The sequence below is a fragment of the Falco peregrinus genome, chromosome 8 (genome assembly GCF_023634155.1).
Source record: "Falco peregrinus isolate bFalPer1 chromosome 8, bFalPer1.pri, whole genome shotgun sequence".
Classification (NCBI taxonomy): Eukaryota; Metazoa; Chordata; class Aves; order Falconiformes; family Falconidae; genus Falco; species Falco peregrinus.
Genome location: NC_073728.1, coordinates 22,516,776 through 22,537,887, shown reverse-complemented (window position 1 = coordinate 22,537,887; position 21,112 = coordinate 22,516,776). Strand labels below are relative to the sequence as shown.

The window sequence follows — 21,112 nt, the reverse complement described above, 5'->3', positions numbered from 1 at the left end:
AGATGGCTACTGATGGAAAGTTATAGAAAGCTGTGTTCACCACTGCACAAAGTATTCATCTCTGCTTTGCCAATAATCTCAGCCTCACTGGGCCACTGCAGCAGCCTCTGAAAAAACTGATAGAAACAGCAGCAGATCCGAAGAGATCACACAAACAGAAAAATAACATCGTCAACACACTTTCGAACAGCAAAGATATTTCTACCCAAATTCAGAGCAACAATGCAACATTATGAACACCTCAGAGGGCATCTCAAGTCCCACAAAAAGACCCTCTTGTCTTTCTGAGAGGGTCTGACTCCCAGCTCTGTCTAGCAAAAGTGTTTTTTGAAATATATGTTGAAGGTACACTTCACAAATACGGACATTAAGAGTTTTCCTACCCTCAATAAAATGCTAATGTAAACTAATGAGAATGAACAATGTCAACTGTATACAAGAGAGACCACCCATCCCAACCTCTAGTATTACCCTGGGAAGGAAAAAAATTACCTGAAGACAAGAATGAAGGAAGCTCAAACCATACTTACCTTGGAGAGTATGGACAATACTTGAGGACCTAACTTTGGAACGAGTACTGCATAGCTCTCAAAGGACGCCATACAATGATCAAGAAACAAAGAATGTCCAGACTTCATGCCCTGTTTATCAACTTTCAATGAAATTCAATGACACTTTACCTTTGAGAGAACAAATAAACCTCTCTTTTCTTCTGATTTTATTTTACAAATAAAGCATTCCCCTTATATGAACTGTCCTTCAAAGGTGGCACTAATTCATGCTATCTTGAACTCCTGTTGTTCACATACAGACAGCTAGAAGTGTCCTCTTTCTATGCACCCCTTTTCTTTCTGGGAGAGGGGGGTTTAAGACTGTAAACATAATTCGGCAACTGCATCCATGATTTCTATCATAATGACATACTGACTGCAAATTCACAATTCAGCCTGCTGGAGAGAAGACATCTCTGCAGACCTCTATACACAAGGCCAAAAACTGTCAGTGGACTTCAGTCCAACCCCCCAGTCTCTCATGACAGTGCTGAAATTGGCAGAAAATACAACAGGGATTTGGAAAGTTGTAAATATTTGGAATTTCACTACTGGTTATCATTTGAGATACTACTAGAAGACTGGTATCAAAGGCAGCACACTTGCATTTCATCCCAATGATTACAGCATTACAGCAGTTGAGAACGTTCTACATATTTCTCCTGATATCCTGCTACAGGCCTCCCATTTTACAGAGGGAAATAAAGAAGCAGACAAATGAATTGATTTATTCAAGGCCACAACGCAAATCCTAGACAGAGCATGAAACTGAAATGAACCTCTTGCATCTACAAAGTAAGGGGGAAGTTCTTTTACATTGCATGCAGTAGCTATACAAATGCAATTTCTCCCTCAGCTTTAGTCAAAATACACAGCATTGATAGTTCTTTATGCTAAGATTATAATATATTTATAATTATATTTAAATCTAAACATTTCTCTCTGTAAATATTTCAAAGTGAAAGGGAAACAAGTTAAAACATGCTCAGTTCCAATTTGAGTTTTATTGTTTTAAAAACCTAAATGCTGCCTCCAAAATAGGAGCTAAACTGAATCATAAATTTAGCTAATAAAGAAAACAACGAAAGCCTTCAGCCTTACAAAGACAAATTAACACATATTAGAAAAGATATTTCACATAAATCAGAACAGCACCAGGGAATAAAAAATGAATTTGAATGACTGGCATTTAAACTGCACGCAACACAAAAGCAGCTCGGAACATTGCGATCTACAACCAAAAGCAGTTTGTAGGAGGAAAAACCTAACAAGTCACTGCCAACATTAGCACAGCTGTGGAAGAAGGACATTACGAACATCAGCTACAAGGGAGAATTGCTTGGACAATTTGGTGAGTGAAAAAATCATGACTACCACGAAAATATTAAGCATCTTATGATTATTACTATATATGTCGTTGCTGGTTAAAGCTTACTCCAGTATACACCAGAGTCACAAAGATTTAAGAATAAATTAAGCTGCTGACAGAACTATTAGTCCTCACCCTTTTAAAGTAGCATACAGATAATTTAACATTCCCAGCCAGCAATAGTATGCATCAGCTCTCCAGGAGAATGTCTGCTTAAACAGATGAACAGGGCAACTATCATTCCTGCCCACTGAAGGTTAGCCTGTATCAGCCCAACAGAGAGAGAACTTCAGCACCAGAATGCAGAAGCTGCCCACATTTCCCAAAGCTTGATCAAAAGCAGGCTACAGCGTAAGGAAGCAAAACATAAATTGTTGTCTTCTAGATACTGACGTACTTGCTATATGTAGGTGTTAGAGGCTGGGGAAAGAAAAATCTATTATTCATCACTGATTCTTTTGCTTCTGCAATTTCTTTACAAGTTTATTTTTGTAGTATGACAAGGAAGGGAACGAACATTTTCTGAATATCAAGATCTTCCTACTTCTTTATTCATAACTACTGGCCGACTTACAGATTTATTACTTCATTTCAGTGTCTCATTAAAAAAAACTATAAAAAGGACACACTGTGGGATACCAATGCACACACATATAAAACATTACTGCAATGCATACATGGTACAGCATATGATCTAGACCACACTAAAAATCAATTATTTCATTAAGAGTAATATTCTGCATTGTCCTGATTTTGGCTGGGATAGGAATTACTTATTTTATTCCTCAGTAGTTGGTACAATGCTGTGTTTCGGATTTAGTATGAGAATAACGTTGACAAACTGATGGTTTAGGATGTTGCTGGGTAATGTTCATACCAAGACAAGGGCTTTTCCATTTCTCAGGCCCTGCCAGCAAGAGGGCTGGAGGGGTACAAGAAATTGGGAGGGGACAAAGCCAGGACAACTGACCCCAACTAGCAAAGGGATATTCCATACCATGGGATGTCATGCTCAGTATATAAACTGGGGGGAGCCAGCCAGGAGGGGCCAATCGCTGCTCAGGGACTGGCTGGGCATCGGTCAGCGGGTGATGAGCAATTGTATTGTGCATCACTTGGGTTTTCCCTTCCTTTTGGATTTTATTCTCTCCCATTTGCTCTCCTTTTCATTATCATCATCAATACTATCGTTATTACTTTATTTCAATTATTAAATTGTTCTTATTTCAAACCTCGAGTTTTACCTCTTTTCCCCCAATTCTCCTCCCCATCCCAGGAGTGGGGTAGGGAAATAAGTGAGCAAGTGGCTGAGTGGTACTTAGTTGCCACTTGGGGTTAAACCATGACATATATCTATTGTCGTCGTCTTCATTGTACAGAAAGACGAGTGAACTAGTAATCTTGATTTCCACACTATCTCAATTATTTAAGCTATTCCTGTTAAAGTCTCTGGCAGCTAAATATTTGGGATGGAGTCCTGAGCAGACTTAAAACAACATTTTTAAGTCTGCTCTACAAAAGATTATGGTGACCTGAAAGTATGGTAAATAAGATACATTTGTGTAAACAAAATTGATGGCATTAGTAAGTATTAAACATCTCAGTAATGTGGAAGGTGCCTTGCCACCCTCCATATATAGGTAACTTAGAGCTCAAATGTAATTTGTTCTTGAATTCCTGAAGAAAGGGAAATGTGTAGACCCCACCCATTTAAAACATATGTGCAAAGGCCTTTGTGGAACCCTGACACTGCTCCCTGTTAATTTCTAAATAGAGAACAATCAGTGCTGGTCTCCCATTTTTGCACTTGCATATCTACAGAAGGCAATCCGTATCTTTTTTTTTTTTTGTAAACACACATCCTTCTGGATATACTGCAGTCCAACAAATCAACTAGCTCAGCTTTTTCTGGAAATAAAATTGTCTTTTATTTTACCACCGATGCCCTTCAGCTACATCTGCTAGTACAGTATTCAAGATATACACAATCCCACATGCCCCAGAGAGCAGCAATGACAAGGTGGTTATTTAAACACCTCATCTTTTTCATTTTCTGCAGTCTGTCCTAGTAAAAGCCCAGATTTGACCTTCAGGCAGAAAAGAGAACAACCAGTCAACAGATACTGTATATCTTCACCTTTCCCTAAGGCTATGGTAACGGGTTTTACAGGAGACAGGACACCCCCATTACACAGATCCCAGAAGTTCTTATAGAACAGATAGGCCAAATTACCTTTTAAAGTGCCAACATTTCTTGGTAATTGATAAGATGAGGTTTTTTGCATTTCCACCCCCAGCCCTCTTTTTTTTTTTTTTTTTTTTTTTTAATTGGAAGTCTCAAGAGCTTCATTTCTTATGCAGCTTCATAAGAAGTATTTACAATACCAGTTACCATGCCAGTTATTTTATAGGAAGAAAGATGATGAAAAATAGGACATTGTTGAACAGTTTTGGTTTTAGCACATTTTACATCTGTGTATTCTTCTCCCCAATAAAATCCAGACTAGCTCCTTCTATACACATCTTAAGTAGAGCAATCTGATTTTATAATTTTTACCTTTAGCCATCCTGTAAACCTTTCCTTGAATGTTTCCTAAGATACAGAAGCAAATTTCAATTCCCACCCCTATGCATTTATTTGCATTCCAATGCAATGAAGGAAATCAAAATATCATCACATCTATCCAATCATGGCACAAGCCTTTTTTGCTTAAAACAGTTACACATCCAATCACAGCTTAGCATTGAGGTAAAAGGCAGACCATGGAGATGTCACTTTCTAAAGTATATATTCATACAAAAGAACATCAGCATTTTTGTATAAGAATACCTATACTGTAATCATTTTGGGGAAAAAAAAAATAAAAAAATCTGAGGTCCAACACAGAGCACGAATTCCCACATGTATCTATCATCCTTTGCTCAAGAGTTGAGGCACTTCTTCAAGAGAAGGCTTGTCCCCATCCAACCCAGTCTCATGGGTTATGGGAACATCCTAATACTTTCACTGCTGGCTCTTCTTAAATTCCCCCAAGTTCGTTATAATGCAAAGTCTCATTTGTATTCTGATGCAAGCCACAAAAATTCTGCAAACCTAAATGAAAATCAGCAAAAGTTATCATTCATACTCCACTTCAAACTAATTGCTGTTGGTTCTCTACACTGGACAACATGCTTACGTTTTGTCCAAATTGCTGACTGAAAGGACACAGATGATTTAAGGCTTTGCAGTTCCTGAAAAATGTTTTTAGACATTTCTGATATGCATATTCCCTATGTAAAGGAACAGAACTTTTCGACCAAAAAACACAAGGAAGCTGCTAGGAAGCTAACACGTTACTTGGTATACACATCTCCCATGCCCTAAAGTCGCAGTCTGAACAGTCTGAATTTCAGTATTCCAAGGTGACCTTACTCTGGGAGGAGACGAGGTGTCATCAGCATCTCAGGTGCTAAGTCCTGAGCCAGTACAAGCAAGATCAGAGAATATTCTTGCATATATATCTGTTATCTCACTAGAAAAATACAGCAACATCAAATCCTTCAATTCCAAGTAAATTCCAACTGAATTATTCAATTCCAAGTCAAATGCAACTGGTGTCTTCAAAACATGGCAACATTGAGAGAAACTGGTATTCCATTTAAAAATTTTGCATTAGAATAATGGCCAAAAATATTTCATTTACTTTGGGGTCAAGCTTTCATAGATCACATTTTGATCGCACAATCATATTCTTAAAAAAATTAAACTGTACTTCTGTTGGAATTAAAATATATGTTCACAGCTACCCAGCACACCCTTCCAAAGCAGCTTTGTTTGCACTGAAGTGTACAGAACGTTTATAATTACCTTCAATAGATTAGGCAATATGGAAAATTTGAGTCACTGATGCAAACGTACAAATATTTGTTTCTTCCTTAATGCAGCATGAAGTCTTACAAAAACTGAAAAGGCACCTATGTCATCTAAGAATTGGAAATACAGGAATCTTCACCATTTTCGTGTAAATTACTACTTCTACTCACTAATGGAAACAATTACTCTGGAACTTAAAGTCAAGAAATGTAAGATATTTACATTTTCTTTCATGAAAGAGAACTGCATAATGGGTAACAAATTTCATGTGGAGAGCTGCTCTGAATAGGACTTCTTCAGCTCTCTCTACAGCACAATTTTCTAAGGGGTAATACAGCAAAAGTCAACAAAGAACAAACATCTGACAAAAAAGAAAAGCCCAAAGACCATCTACTTTAAATATTTATGATGCTGGTTTGTTTTTATAGCTAAACACAAACATGATCATGCTCAGATGATGCCAAGTGTGACACCTGAGGGCAGGGCCATCTACTGAGAAGACTGCCATGAAATCTTACCTACGCTCACAATTTAGAAATGGAATACAGTGGAGTGATCAGTGAAAGGAAAATGAAGCCATGAAAAGCTGAATAGAGAAGGGAGGAGAGAGCACATTCCTACATCTCTAGAGGAAACGCTGAAAAATGGTTACAGATGTTCAGTGTACCAACTCCCCACCCGCTCTGGGGGATTCCCTGTCCAAAGCTGCCCTCCTCTCCCTCTTTCACTGACTCTTCTCTTGCTGGCATAATGCTTAGAGACAGCAAAATGTAGTGGCTCTAACTACAGACACTCTTTTGTCACCTAAACTCTTGTAAACTAGTGCAGGTAATTCCCTGCACTCCTAATACTACCTTCCAAAACCATGAGGTTTTACGTAAAGACTGCAACATACTTATTATCTCTGCTCCAGCCTGAGTCCAAAATTTTAACCTAATTTTGTTTTGAGAAATTGCAGTGTTTGGGAGAAATCCCAGTAACACGGCAAATGTGCCATTTTAGTCATTCAGTATGATATTTGGCTTTCAGACATTATTTCTCCATTTATGAGTTCCACTACAAAATTTCATTACTGAGTGTTGTTAACTGCAAATAATTCTTTAACTCCCATTTTAACAACAGTCCTTTCAGGCATGAATGTGTACCTGTGCTGAGAAAGATGTTTTCAATTAATTGTGCAGAGGAGTTGCATTGTTTCTCAAGAGTAACACTTCACCTCAAAACTAAGGAATCCCAAATGGGCTATCTATCAGGCATGACCTGATGGCTAATTCATACATGCAGAGAGAAGCCCTTTTATATCCTCTTTCTTTTCTCTGTCTGCCTTCCTCCTCCTCCCCCAGCAATGAAATTAAGGTGCTAAGGCCAAGAAGCAATCAAAGGAATCCAATCAAAAATACATCAAGTTGCCAAAGTAACTTGATACTCTGAAAGATGAAGAAAAGATAAAGATCCAGATCTTCAGAGGTTCTGGTTATCTTTCCTGGCTGCTCAGATGAATGGGCATGAAGATGGTGAATCACCACTAAAAGCCTTTCTCTTACATCTTACAGGGATCACTGGATCCTCCTTTTATAATCAGCATCTTTCAGTTTCACTTATCCTCTTTTGTCATCCAAGCTGTTTACTCGTGTAACATGACCAGAGGCAAAAAGACAGACAAATACAGCCCCATGCAGAGCTATCATTATTTAGACAACTCATTATAAAGGGGGGTTTCACTGCCAGCAATACAGTCATGTTAAAGAATATTTGGGAAAATAGTCTACTACTGTATAATGCAAAGAATTTACTATGATTTTCACATACTTTCAAGCTCAAAGGACTGAAAATACTATCTCAAGGTGAAATTCTCATTTCTTCCCTTTTCCATCTTCTACAAGGTTTCCGTTGACTTATGCACATGAGAGAAATTAGTGTAATATACATTTCTGCACTCCACCCAGATTTTAAAAAGACGTAAACTTACTGAAGACGTTTTTAAAAAACCTTAGGCAATCAAAATGAACATTTGAGCATAGCTCTCCAGAAAGTTACAAATGAATATGAAAATAACAAAAATTTGTCTGTGATTTTTATAAAATTCATTTTTATAAAATCCATTTTTATAAAACTCCAGTGTTTACATCTTAGTTGGGTATCAAGAAGCAGCATGCATTCAACCAGTCTACAGCATTTAAAATCACAGACCTAGAGCCGCTCCTAACTGAGCAAAGCTCTCCAAACCGGCCTCACTTTCCAGTTCAGGAAGGCTTAAGCCTTGCTCACTGCATGGTGCGTTAGATGCGGCTGCCCTCTGCTGACTATGCATCCCACACAGCACAACTGGGATGCACACATCTTTGTCATCCAGTTGACTTTTATGCCCCCTCACTTCATACACCATGTAACTTCACATTTACCTGCAGATGCACAGTTTGAATGATCTTCTTACGAAGCTGCTTTTCAATGCTAAACAGAAACTGGACTCTGCATATGAACTATTACTATTCCAGTCCATCTTTCTGCTCTGCTAGCCTTAAACTGCCTGTTCTGATTAAAACCTTGAAGCTTGCAGCTCCAGCCATAATTTTAACGTTTTGAGCCAAGAGCACGTTTCAGCTAAATTAACGCCCCCATAACCACTGGGTAGCACAGCCTCAAGGATGTCCCACTTCCCCTGTACTTCCCTCGCAGTTCTCTCTCCCCAGGAACTTCAAGAATATCACCTGTATCAAGCACCAGGGGGGAGGAGTGTCAAAACAACAGCATGTAATTTTTTTTGTATTGTACTTCTAAAAGCTTTACAAGGTCTAACCAGGAAAACTTATTTACTTTTCACATTCTTCAGAGCGTTGGGCTAGGGCTCCTTTTCCACCCCCCACCCCTCCTCTTCAATTTACTCTTTTTTGAACTAGGAAGGCTAAAGATTTAACTTTTCCATACAAAAGCAAGAATTCTCACACAGCTATTCCATTAGTCTTTCAGCAAATGATAACAGATGGCAACGCTGCTTCTGAGCCATCTTGCATTTACAGAATCCTCTTTGTAATTCATCTCCCTGCATGACCTTCCTGACAGACTTCCCAAAAATGCACAAAATCACAAGTAACACACACTTCCGCATTTGAACATTGCCTTTATGAGCAAAGACAAGCAGAAAGGCTTCTGCAACCACCTTGCTCAAGAAAGCACAGTGGGAAACCCCATGCCACTAAGGTGACCCTAACAAGCCAGCTGTGGCTGCCTACATTGACAAAATACTGATCTGGTCTATAGGCTGGGAACAGATTTAATAACTAATTCCATTGAGTCATTTTCAAAGGGAACCATTTCAAATCCAAAAGAGGCTACCTGATTGCGGATGTCATGCAAGTAGTGTCTGCGGCTTCATTTCTCAGAAGGCAAACAGGTAAAAACAGCACCTTCCCACACATTCTCAGTAATAGAGAACCAAATCATTGATAAACAGAACAATAAAATAGGATTATCTTCTGCTTAGTTAGAAGTTGTACCTCCTGATCAAAGAATCTACCACCAGCATCATGCATGCATGGACTTCCTTTTTCCTGGCTTGAATCTTTAACCAGGAGTCCATCAACAGCACCTTTAAGAATACACTACACTTGCACTTCACAGTTATGAAACCCTCCTCCAGTACCGAAAGTTTCAACAGCTTAGAGAAATACCAAATACTTAAAGCTACTGGTCTAATGAGAAAAGTTCTCATGAAGCACCAGCCTTACGTTAGCCCGCATTCTAGATGTTTTTGAACAAGTCAACAGGTCACGAACACATTAGCTAATGAGCAGATCAATGCTCTTACACAAGAGACAGGGACGCTTACTCATCGCAGGAATGAATTCTGAAGTTGAACCATGATAGCCCGTGAACTGGAAAACACTAACCAATACGCAAGAGGGTTACTTTTTAATGATTAAGATGACTCATGTGTGAGCTTCTAAATCCTGCCATAATAAGTAATATAAGTCATTGCAGTGATGCTTATGTCCATCTGAAGTACAAAAGACATTCAACTGAGCCAGCTACTCCCTGGTTTGTTTTAAAGCTAGTCTGTTCTATACTAGATTAGCTCCATTTGAGAGGGCACAAAATCCAACCTCACCAACTCTATACAGAAGGTAAAAGCACCCAGTGAAAGAACGGATGGACAAACCCATACACTGTATGAAGTTCCTCATACATTATGGCACAACTGCATGCTGGCAGAAATGCTGACAACTTCTTGAAAATAAGGTTTCAACTTCTTGAGAATTAACCAAAAAAAGCCAACATTGTCTGAATGCCAATTTCTCCTCTATTTTTTGTAGCAATATGCAACAATGTAAAAACAGTTGCACTATGTTTTTCATTTGTAACAGTGTTCTGGGTAAACTGAACAATTACTCTTCTGCCATGGAGGGGCCTCCTACACCTAAAGCCTTGCCAAATACATACTTACAGTTCAGCTGCTGTTTTGCAGAAAAAGTGTTCCAGTATAGCACATGTCCCTTCTCTTTATGTATCAGCACTAATTAAATAAGCATTTCTTAAAGTGGAAAGAATCATAGCAATGAATATACATTTTTCGTAATAATCTGAGCTCAAACTAATGTTGCTTTACTTTTCAAAAGGTCTGTGGTCCAGCTGCACAAACACCCATCATTGGTGAGGTGTATCTACTAGATTAAATCCATTACTGAAAGAAGGAAATGTTGTGTATGTATGTCTTGCTGAGGTGCAATCATGCTTTTAGAGCTGTCCCAAGAAATCTGGGATCTAATAACATTTTCCTCATTAAATGCAGAGAATTTTTAATTTCTTCTGTAAGGTAACATGATCATTTTCCTAAATTAGCTGTACTGCAGAGTGAGAAGTCCAATCCATCAGTACGGTTATGTCTACTGAAGTTTTAATCAAAACTGGTATCACTCACACTGATCATCTCTTCATGCTCCTGCAGGTTTTTCCCAGTAACTTAGAACTCTGAGCTCTAAAGATCTTCTATTAACAATGCAGAGCAATAGCACCTCCCCAAAAAGAGAATTCAAGCTCAACTGTTACTCAGCTTTTATTTTTTTTTACTAGCAGCACTTCAGACAGCAATAAAATGAAATGCAAATACATGTTTTTTCCCTGTTCACTTTGTAAAAGCAGCAGTCATGCAAGGGATTTTCAAAATTAAAGAAACACGATTATAAAACCACAAAACTGACCCAGGGCCTTTGGGCATACAGAGTACTTGTAGCTGTAATTAATTTTTTAGTGTGACAAGATTTTAAAACTGACTGTGGAATTCTGGAAGCTGTTTCAAATTTCCTCTATTCCAATACAGCAAGCGACTTAGCATTCAGTTCAAAATTAAAACTACTCCAACACGTGTTAATAAATAGTGTATCTAAACTCTTTTTAAGTTGTTTTATAACAGGAGTGTACACGGCTCTGATCCAAGCAGGACAGGGCAGGCTGCTCTACCATCACACCACCTACCAAAGGCAGAGGCTCCAACATTTCTATCAATGACAAATGTGTGGTCTCAGAGCACGTGCCCACTTACCATACCACACTGAGCTGGACCATTCACCACAGCCTTTTCTCCAGTTCTTCGTGACGCCAGCACCACTCTCACAAGTGAGTATTCACATTAACGAAACCCAGAATTGCCAGTAAGAAGTTTCATGGTGTAACACTCATTTCTGCGTATCAGTACCGGTACGTACTTGAGCAGGTTCAGCACAGCAAGAGGCGAGCCCATGCTCCTCCTGGGCAAGTCAAGTCAGTGTTATGCTTAATTACTAGGATAGGCCAGGAAGAAGGGCATCATTTCAAAATCAGCAGAATTAAAAGCAAATAAAGAAACACTGAGACAGTGGGAATTCATGCACAAAGACAAAGTTTAAAACTCTGATGTTAAGTGGTATTTTAAACACACAATGTACGTGTTGTTTAATCATCACATCAGGTTTTAAATCAGGACACCTCTTCACAGCATCAAATGTTTTCTTCACACACAGGAGACCATGTAGGACTGCTTTCAGGATTTCACAAACAGACCTGAACTCATATTTAAAGAAATCAGTTGCCAAGTATAAGCTGTAAAGGCTGCAAAACATGAGAACGCTATGTCAAGAGAAAAGAATTTGAAGTTAAAACTAAACTGAGGCTGGAGTTCTGGGCAACAAAGCAAAATAATTATACGTGTGGCAAATGCAAGAAAAAATAAATTACTGCAGGGCAGATCTGACATCTGAGCTAGCAGTGGTGCTACAGATCATTAGCTATAGGCATTTCACACCAAGTGCTACAGAAGATAATTTAAGCAGTGATGACACCAGCTCCTTCCCACCTCTTGCCCTAGTGACATTCTTTTTTCCATTACAGGGGTTACTTCTTTCAAAAGTAAGCTCTTAGATGCTTTACATCTTAATGTTTGAGCAACCAAACTGTACTTGCACAAGCTTTTTAAAATAAAACCCCACAGTTTTAATATTAAAATACATTTATATTTTATGGCATCTTAAAACAGCGGCTACATGCAGTTGTAACAATTAAATTTTAAATCCCTGATGAATTTTAATATTGTGTACTTTTAAAATGTAAATAATTTAGTATTTTTTCTAGCTAAAACCTAAATATATTTTCCATTTATATGGTAATTAAAAGACCTATTAATTTATCTCTAGCAGCATACAGCTTTAATTTCTTAAGAATCACATCTCTTCCAAATTAGAAACAATTGTCCAAAAAGTCATTCAGAAGACTATTTCTGGTGGCGTATGGGAGGCTACCCTGCATTCAATTTGCTAGTCCAGATGCTAAGTTATTTAAAGCAGTAAGTATACATATGTGTATGTATGAGTTAACATGCAGTCTATAAAGCAGACCTGAGGACACAGATGGGAGGCAAATCTCACAAAGCACATACATGCTCTATCAGAAGCCTAACTGGTACTAGAACATGTCTAAATTACTCCTCTACGGCCCAAGATGTAAAATGAAAAAACCCGACTATGATTTTTTCCCCCCAGTTCAGTAATTTTTTGCGGGGATTGCTGCCACCACATGGCCAAACAGCTGAACTACGCCCACCCTCCGCACACTGCCGCCGCTAACATGCTGAGTGAGCACGCTGCCCCTTTACACTGCCTCTCATTCCAGCCTCCTACGGCAGCCTCTCAAGAAGTCTCACCATTGCCACCGATTTCCCAAATTACTTCCATCCAAAAGAAGATCAGAATGGACTTATAGCATTTAGATCTCGCTGACAGTCTCTTCCAAGTATGAGCCACTGGCTTCAGGAACATTTCATTGTTGTAGAATTATGCCAAACCAATATTCACCAAGACAACAGAAAACCTTACAAATGCCAGTGCAGGTAACCGCAGCCTAACTGATTTGCCAACAACGGTTGAAGCAGTTCCTTTCTGAAGTGCCCTCCCCCAAGTGCTCTCCCAGAAAGCCTGCTTTTAGACAGCTGGATTCAGCACAGTACCCTGTCACCTGCAGAGGCTCAGCAAGCTCCGAGCAGGTTTCTCATACCAAAGAGATGTGGTCACCACAGAAAGGGACTTCCACAATTTCTCACACACAACAAGCAGGAGTCTACATTCATTCTTGTGTAATAGCTCTTATGAACAGCAGTTTGCTTCATACTTGTTTTAAAATACTTACCTGTTAAGCCTGTTAAAAATTAGTACTTACCTGTTAAGCCTGTTAAAAATTAGGGGGTTTAGCTCTGCCACACATCACCTGGTAAGCTCATACATACAAGTGCCAAAGGCACCACAGAAATACCAGCACATACCACAGATGCAGGTTTAACTCCATCACCTGTGGGATAAGGCTTCACTGCTCTGCAGCACTCTTGCAGAGTTTGGATGCAACTTCCATACATTTGGGCACCACATTTCAATTAATCCAAAGAACCAGGTAGTCCTCAATAAATAGCATTTACAGTATCTTCACCCTTTCTCTAGGTGATCAGTGAAGAAATGAATCCTGCAGTTTACCAACCTATATGCTTGCACATCACTTTTTATTTGCACAACCATTTCACCTGTAGCTTTCTAAAAGGGAGTGGGAAAAAATTGTATCATGTATGATGACAAATAACATTTATCACTTTGGCAAGGCCAGACAGGAAGTCAAAATGCCTCAGGCTTCCTGGAGAAAGCTAGACTGCAGAAACCATTCATTCAACGGTCACAATCTTTGAAGGACTGGGTAAGAGAATGGCTCAGTCAGTTAACTAAAACTTAAGGCGACTGAACAGTCCCTGCTTTGTCTTGCATACCAGTCAAGAAAAAGATGTGAACACACTCACCTTTTTTGCTCTTTGTGCTATATTAGGTGTTCTAGTGAGAAGCTTTTCAATCAGGTATTCTCTATTCTGCAAAACCAACATTTGACAAGTTAAAAATCAATACAAGGAAAGAAAAAAATTCATGTAGATTTTAAGGCAGAGCAAAATTTACTCGTAGGGTTAAACGTTTTACCTTGGCTTTCTGGAAAAATTTGCATTTTAAAAGTTCTGCTGCTGTGGGCCTGAAAGATCAATAATAAATTAGAACAGAAAACAAAGACCCCTCTCAGTGAATACAGTACAAGACGTTAGTTAAATAGTACGTCTCTAATACTTTTGAATACTTAGTACTGTATGAATGGGGAATGGATGTTAACAGCTACTGAATAAATTCACACATACTCACCACACATGAAAAAATTACGCCTTTCTACGGCAAAAATACAAAAAAGAAAAAGAGAAAAAAAAACCCCTAGTCTCTAAGTTGCCAATTTTCCCCCTTTTTTCTTTCAACATAAATGCATTTTACCCTTAAAACAAACAAACTCACTCTATGAATGCAACTGAACTTTGCTCCACAGCAATACAGAATAATTACATTTTCCAAACAGTAGCATCAATACCTGCTACTGGCATTCTTTTGCTTCATTGATGTCAGCAGGTATTCACAGGAAATTATACTGACACTATTAACATCATGCATAAACCAAAAAGAGAGTTACCAGGAGCACCTTCCAACGAAATGGACAGATAAAAATCAAAGCAACAGTTGTAAGGTCAAAGTCTAGACATTTCGCTTTTACTTGCGGGTCTGCTCAAGCCTCTTTCTTCCCATCGTCACCAAGTTTATATTGTTGACTTTTTCAACAGATAATCACAATCTCAAAGCTACCGAAGCAATTTCAACAGCAGGACTTGTTTGCCCTAGCTTCAGAGATCTAAAAGCAACTTATCTAGTCAAGCCAGACTCTGGTGCTGAAGCAGACTCTGGAAAGAACGGGAAGCATCTCTTGGAATGAAGTAAAATCCTCCGGGTTCCTTCCACCCTTTCCATTAGGAGCCCGTATCACTATTCAAGACTAATTTTGACATGCCTAAATTTAGGAAGCCAAAAACCTCCAAGATTCATAATTTCTAAATGAACGGAAGCAACATCTGCTACACTGTTCCATTTGAATCAAAGCAAGAGATTAGATACAGCACAAATTAGATAAGATAGTGGAAAGCTTCAAATTGGAGAATTTCAGTCTCAAAAAAAAAACCAACCCAAAATCTGAACTAGTTTATTTGTCTAAAGACACATCTGAAGAGTAAGTGAACAAAAAAGGAGTAGTAAGGAGTATGTATATACGTTATCAGTTGACTCCTGCCAGAAATAATGAAACAACTCCTAATATCAACAAAAAGCATCCAATTTAGACACAGACAGTAGTTCCAGAAAGCACTTATTTTTCTTCCCCTCCAAAGAACCAAACTTTACAATACAGGAGTTTTTATTAGTGGTACTGTGGAGACTACCAGGCTCTAGCAGTAATCCACACATAAACCTTGGACGAGCAAAAAGGAAGAGCAGTGTTTAAGGAAAAAAAAAAAAAAAACCACAACACAAACCACACCAACATTCAATACGTTTCTGTGTCAAAGTTTTGAAGTTCTATCTCAAATCAACTCTTAAGACAACTTTCAGTGATCCAGTACCATCACATCTCATAACAGGGATATGTACAGTTAAAAGCTAGATGCTTAGTAAAGTTTTATCCAAACTACTGTTCTCCATTCCTCTACGATTAATTAGGCCAGACACTTCTGAACTGGTCTGGAAGTGCTTTCTGGGCCTGCTTTGCACACAGGCCACAGCAACGAATCGCAGCTGAGGACTGTAAGCAGCACCCTTGGCACTGGGGAGAGAGAGAAACATCCACACACAGATCCCCAGAAGAAAAACACCATGGTCTGAGATAACAACCGTACAATGTCAGTCCTAGAATTTGCCATAGACAGCTGGCACTTCTCCCACAGTGATGACTATGGAGGCATCTCTGTGCAAAATTCAATCCTGGTTCAGTAGAAACATAAAAAATAGCAATGATGCCACAACGTAAGGATGCTCACTCCTTGGTTAGAGTAACAGGCATGCAGATCTAATCACTTGTCTGCTGGTCCAATTGTTCAATTCAAGGTAATCCTGAGCTGAAGATACTGCATGTGTTTAAATATATGTAATAAATTAGCGTAATTAGTTTAAACACTAATGTTTCAACACTGATGTCATAACTACAGATCAGGTAACTCAGCATTATGTATTCAAGGAGAGAAGGGAAACCATTTTAATTATTTACTTCTCATGTTTTTATACCAATTTAATCTTGCCTTGAAAATTGCTGGACACTGGAAATTAAAAGAAGCTTGGTTAGCCAGAACACATTTCATTTTATCTGTAAGCAGGCAAACTACATGGCTAAGGCAACAGGACTTGCTACTAAGACCACTAATTGTAAGGGGTTTGGGAATCTGAAAACAGTATACAAATGATCCTTCAATGAAAAAAATAATTTGAGTCATTTTGAGAATAAAGATGTTGCCACACAATCTTTTTCCTTAATTAAACTTGTTCTCTAGCATTGCTGCTGTCACCTTTTCAGCTTGACTCCCTACAACAATATCCTGGCCTTAAGCTAGCATAACATCAGCAAAGAGAAGTCCACACCATAAGAGACCCACACACTACTCAGGATTGCTCTCTCAAAGCAGTCTTTTTTTCCCCAGAAATACCAGCTCTGAAACTCTTCCAAAAAGTGATATATTAACCACACTTAGGAAATAACATTAATTACAACTCTTCAGCAAAAAAAACCTACAAAAATAGGTCTGCATAAAAACAAATAAAGGATAAATAATCATTCTGGGAACTCAGGACCTCAGCAATGGTTTTGGAATAGATGTTTAATATTTTCACCATCTTGGCTATCCCATTCACAAAACAGCAAGAGCAAATCACAAAGATACTACGACATGCAATTGCCTACATAAACATGAAGAAAACTCTAACAAGCTTGGAGCCTCTAAAAATTACAGTAAAAAATAAAAACCTCTTAATAAGTGATTTTCTCTGTGAATAACCAAGTTAAAGGCAATACTAAGCTTATGTCATAAAATGTGAAAAACAAATTTATTTATTTATCTATTTTTCATTTATTTTAAAGGTCAAGAGACTGGTATGCTTGGTTACCAACAGTTCTGTCTGATCAATCTGAACAGTCTTGTTAGACTTATGCACAATATCAAGATTTACATCTTGCCTCAGATGAGAAATTAAGATGTAGAGCAAGGACTTCTGCTTGATCAGAGTTAATTCAACAGTGTATTTAAGTATAAATAAATTAGGTCAACAACCCAGAAGAAAACTTAAGCGACAATTCAGAGGCAATTTCTTCTCCCCAGAAGAACTACAAGAACAAGAAACCGAAGGCTACTGTTTACAAAATTCAAATCATACACTTAAAATTAATGTTTAAACACTGGAACTTTAAGTAGCCTGTATATTTTAAAAAGTAATTCCACTGTACATGGCAATAATGACCTACCTTTTGGAAGGATCTTTTTGAAGGCATAATGAAATTAGTTTTCTAAAGGATTTGCCATACTTTTTCATCATCTCCTTGTCCTCTACACCTGTCTCTAAAGTGGGAGGGTCATTTTGAAGTGTCAGCATTAACACCTACAGTAAACCCAAAAAAGAGGTACTGTAAGTAAAATCAATTCAAAATATGTTGAAAAGAGAATAAATATTCCACAGAATACATATATTTAGATATCTTGAGTTACTATTGAAAATGAAGTATTGCTAACTATCTAGCATCATTAATAATACAGCTAACAGCATTAAGTAATACAAAGTGGTTGTTACTTTCATAGGAGGGTATTTGTGATAAGGTGCTGCTCCTGTTGCTAACTCAATGGCTGTTATCCCAAAACTCCACATATCAGCCTTGAAGTCGTAACCTCGCACCTGGAAAAGAACCAAAAAGCAAAAACAGGGTGGTCATGTCTCAAGTTTCAAAAATTGAAGACTGAAAATATATGGAGTTTTTTCAACATTAGGAATACCTGCTCCATTACTTCAGGGGCCATCCAACATGGAGTACCAACAAATGTTTTCCTTACTTTGTTACGAGTAACATCACCTCCTGTTGCTAAAAATGCACTAACACCAAAATCTGGGAAGAAGGAAAAAAGTTGAAATCTGTTAAACTACCAATAACAAAGCAAGAGTGATACACTTGAAAAATTAAGTAGATTGCTAAATGTCTACTTTCAGAAACTCCATTGCAGACCTTACCTTTGTTTCATGACACACTGTTCTTGAAATGCTATAAAATAGATGGTATAGCTTTATCTGGGCAAGATCTGCACTAGGACATCCTCAAGATTAACCTCTTAGTGTGTGTATTCCTGAACAAGGTTACAAAGGACTCCAGTATGTGTCTCACTTAAGGTTTTCAAATGTGCACTTTCAGCCAAGGTTTGAAATGTTTGCACCTGCTGTTGTTCAAAGATAAGGAGCTACTTCTGTACAGCTACTAAATTTGACTGCAATTTGAACAAGAGGGAATACTATATATAATTTAAATACTCATGGAGATTTGACAAATCAAAGATAATCAAACTGATCAACAATACATATTTAACAGTAGACCATGACATGAAAAGCTTTTTCCAAATTCCAACATAGCAAAAAACCTTGGTGTTCTGCTAACCTGTTACTACATCATTGACAGCTATATGGGAGAGGCAGGGAATAAATCGAAGAAAGAGCAGATTACCAATGTATGGAGAAATACCGTCATTTTGACTAGAGCTATATGAAGAGTATTTTAGACTGTGCTGTTTACAGTCCAGTTATACTGAAATCAAGTAGTCTACTACCAACCTACTTCAATATTTATTTTCCTATTGTTTTGTTATTCTTCTCTAATTTTGGGGGTGGGGGGTGTGAAATATATCAGTAACTACAGAAAATGTAGTTTTATCATCACTTTCCACGAAACAACTGTTGAACATCACAAACTCATATTCTGGACCTGTTCTACTGTATTTCTGTGTGTTCCAGTGATGTAGTCAAGTAAGATGCAAGCTTCAAGCAATATTCTTTAATTTTCCCTGCAGCTTGCCTGATGAATACACAACACCTTTTTTTCCCAAAAAAACCACAAACACCCAAACGTGTAGAGTTATAGAATAGACAGGTTTTGTGTATATTTCTGAAAAGCATGAACAGCCTCAGAAACACCTGACTCAAGTTTTTTATGCCCTAAAAATCAATGCTGGTATTATTCAGTTTTCTGAAGAGGAGCTGTTGCATGTAAGGAAAAGCTGAATAGGCAGAAATAAAGAAATAAGTGCATAAATAAAGGAGACTTATGGAAAAAAACTGATGTCATTTCAGTACCAAAGACACTGGACAATTGCTTACAGGTCCTTGCAGGAACCAAGATACAAAGGTAAAATCCTAAGTTAATCTTTACTCCCCTACTGTAGTTTTTCCTTATTAATACAACATTAACTTTGAAAAGGACAACAAACAACAAATATAAATGGGTGAGGGAGGACAATTCAAAAGAAAAAAAAAAAAAAACACGAACAAACCAAAACCTAACTAAAATCTCTTCTTTCATAAGCTTCAAAATTAAATATTGCAACACCCGAGAAAGATGTGATGAGTATTTAATTAAAGTCAAGTGAACATTTCACTATGATACTAGTCAAACACGGTTGTATATTTACAGACAGAAAGAACACTTTGATAGCTACTCAATAAAAACAAGACTTTAATTTCCCATCCCAGACATAGCTTTCACAAATACAGGTTATTTAAGAAAAGACATGACCTACAGTGGCAAGCTTCCTATCACACAGAAGACAAAGTATTATTGAGAAGTTACATAAAGAGGAAAGGCACATGCATTACAATGAGAGAGCTGAACAATTCAACAGTGTTAGGCACTAAAAGTCACAGCTAATACAAAAAAAAAAAAACCACACCCACCACACAAATTTAATTTAAAGTCCTGATTCAACTGCATTAGTAAAGCGTTCTGAAATTAAAGGAAACAGCGCTGCCCATATAAACATAGCCTAAAAATCATTTATTCCCCAACATATTTTTCACCTCAGCCAGGGCTGGGGGTCTCGGCCAAGCCTCAGCCACAACCAAGCTCTAGGGTCAGAAACAAAGCCACTGCTTCTGTTTCAGTGGACCTGCAAAGCAGCTGCTGCAGGAAAGCACAAGCTGCAAAAACATTTCTCTCCTAACTTGCTCACCTTGACAGTGTGTGTAGGCTTTAGCCTAAGGTTCAGCCAAGGCCATGTGTAGGTTGCGGTTAAGACTCAGAGAGAAATAAAGCATCAAGCTCCTGTGAGAATGGGGCTGGGCGAGGAAAGCCTGGGCTACCAAACAACTGTCCCTGATAAATCTTTCACCTCCATCTGGCCTGAATATCTAAGGCACAGGCTCTACCTATTTTTAACCATATCTTTTCCAAACACTTATGTGGGTATGGATTACCACAGGGGTTAACACCTTGAGAACCCCTGGTGCAACGGGTAAGATCACACAGCCACTTACACACAAAACCAAAGAGCAGGATCTCCTGCCTAGACTCCTCAAAACAACCATTCTTTTCCTGACAAGTTTTATTGAAACCGTAATTTCTTGTACAGACTAAACGCATCATACAGCCCACACCTTTTACACTTCCACCAACCTCTGTGTATGACTGCTCTTTGCTATACGCTCCTTACATCATCTCACATACATATTCCTTTACTAGTTTTCTTTGATATTTTGATCCTTGTCAGGCGATTCAGCTTGAGAAGTATGAAACTCTGATGAAGTAGTAATCAACCCGTTTGCCCAAAGCACCAAATATTACAATCTCAATAATTTTAAGTAGAACGTTCAAGCTGAGGAAACGCAGCAACTATTTAACATTATATTTGTAAGCTGAAACTCTCCTGCTCTGTACAGAGGAATTTTCCACTTTAAAAATAAAGTC

At 38.1% G+C, this 21,112-nt stretch overlaps 1 protein-coding gene across 1 annotated transcript in view; it reads right to left on the bottom strand.

Annotated features, from left to right (window-relative positions):
• STK39 (serine/threonine kinase 39) overlaps positions 1-21,112 on the bottom strand; it is a 101,806-nt gene that overhangs the window by 47,544 nt on the left and 33,150 nt on the right. Inside the window, exons 6-10 of the mRNA XM_055813045.1 lie at positions 18,165-18,274; positions 17,965-18,066; positions 17,642-17,775; positions 14,251-14,299; positions 14,079-14,144 (exon numbers count right to left, since the gene is read on the bottom strand). Of these exons, the coding sequence (XP_055669020.1) occupies positions 14,079-14,144; positions 14,251-14,299; positions 17,642-17,775; positions 17,965-18,066; positions 18,165-18,274 (461 nt within the window). The remainder of the gene's footprint in view (positions 1-14,078; positions 14,145-14,250; positions 14,300-17,641; positions 17,776-17,964; positions 18,067-18,164; positions 18,275-21,112) is intronic.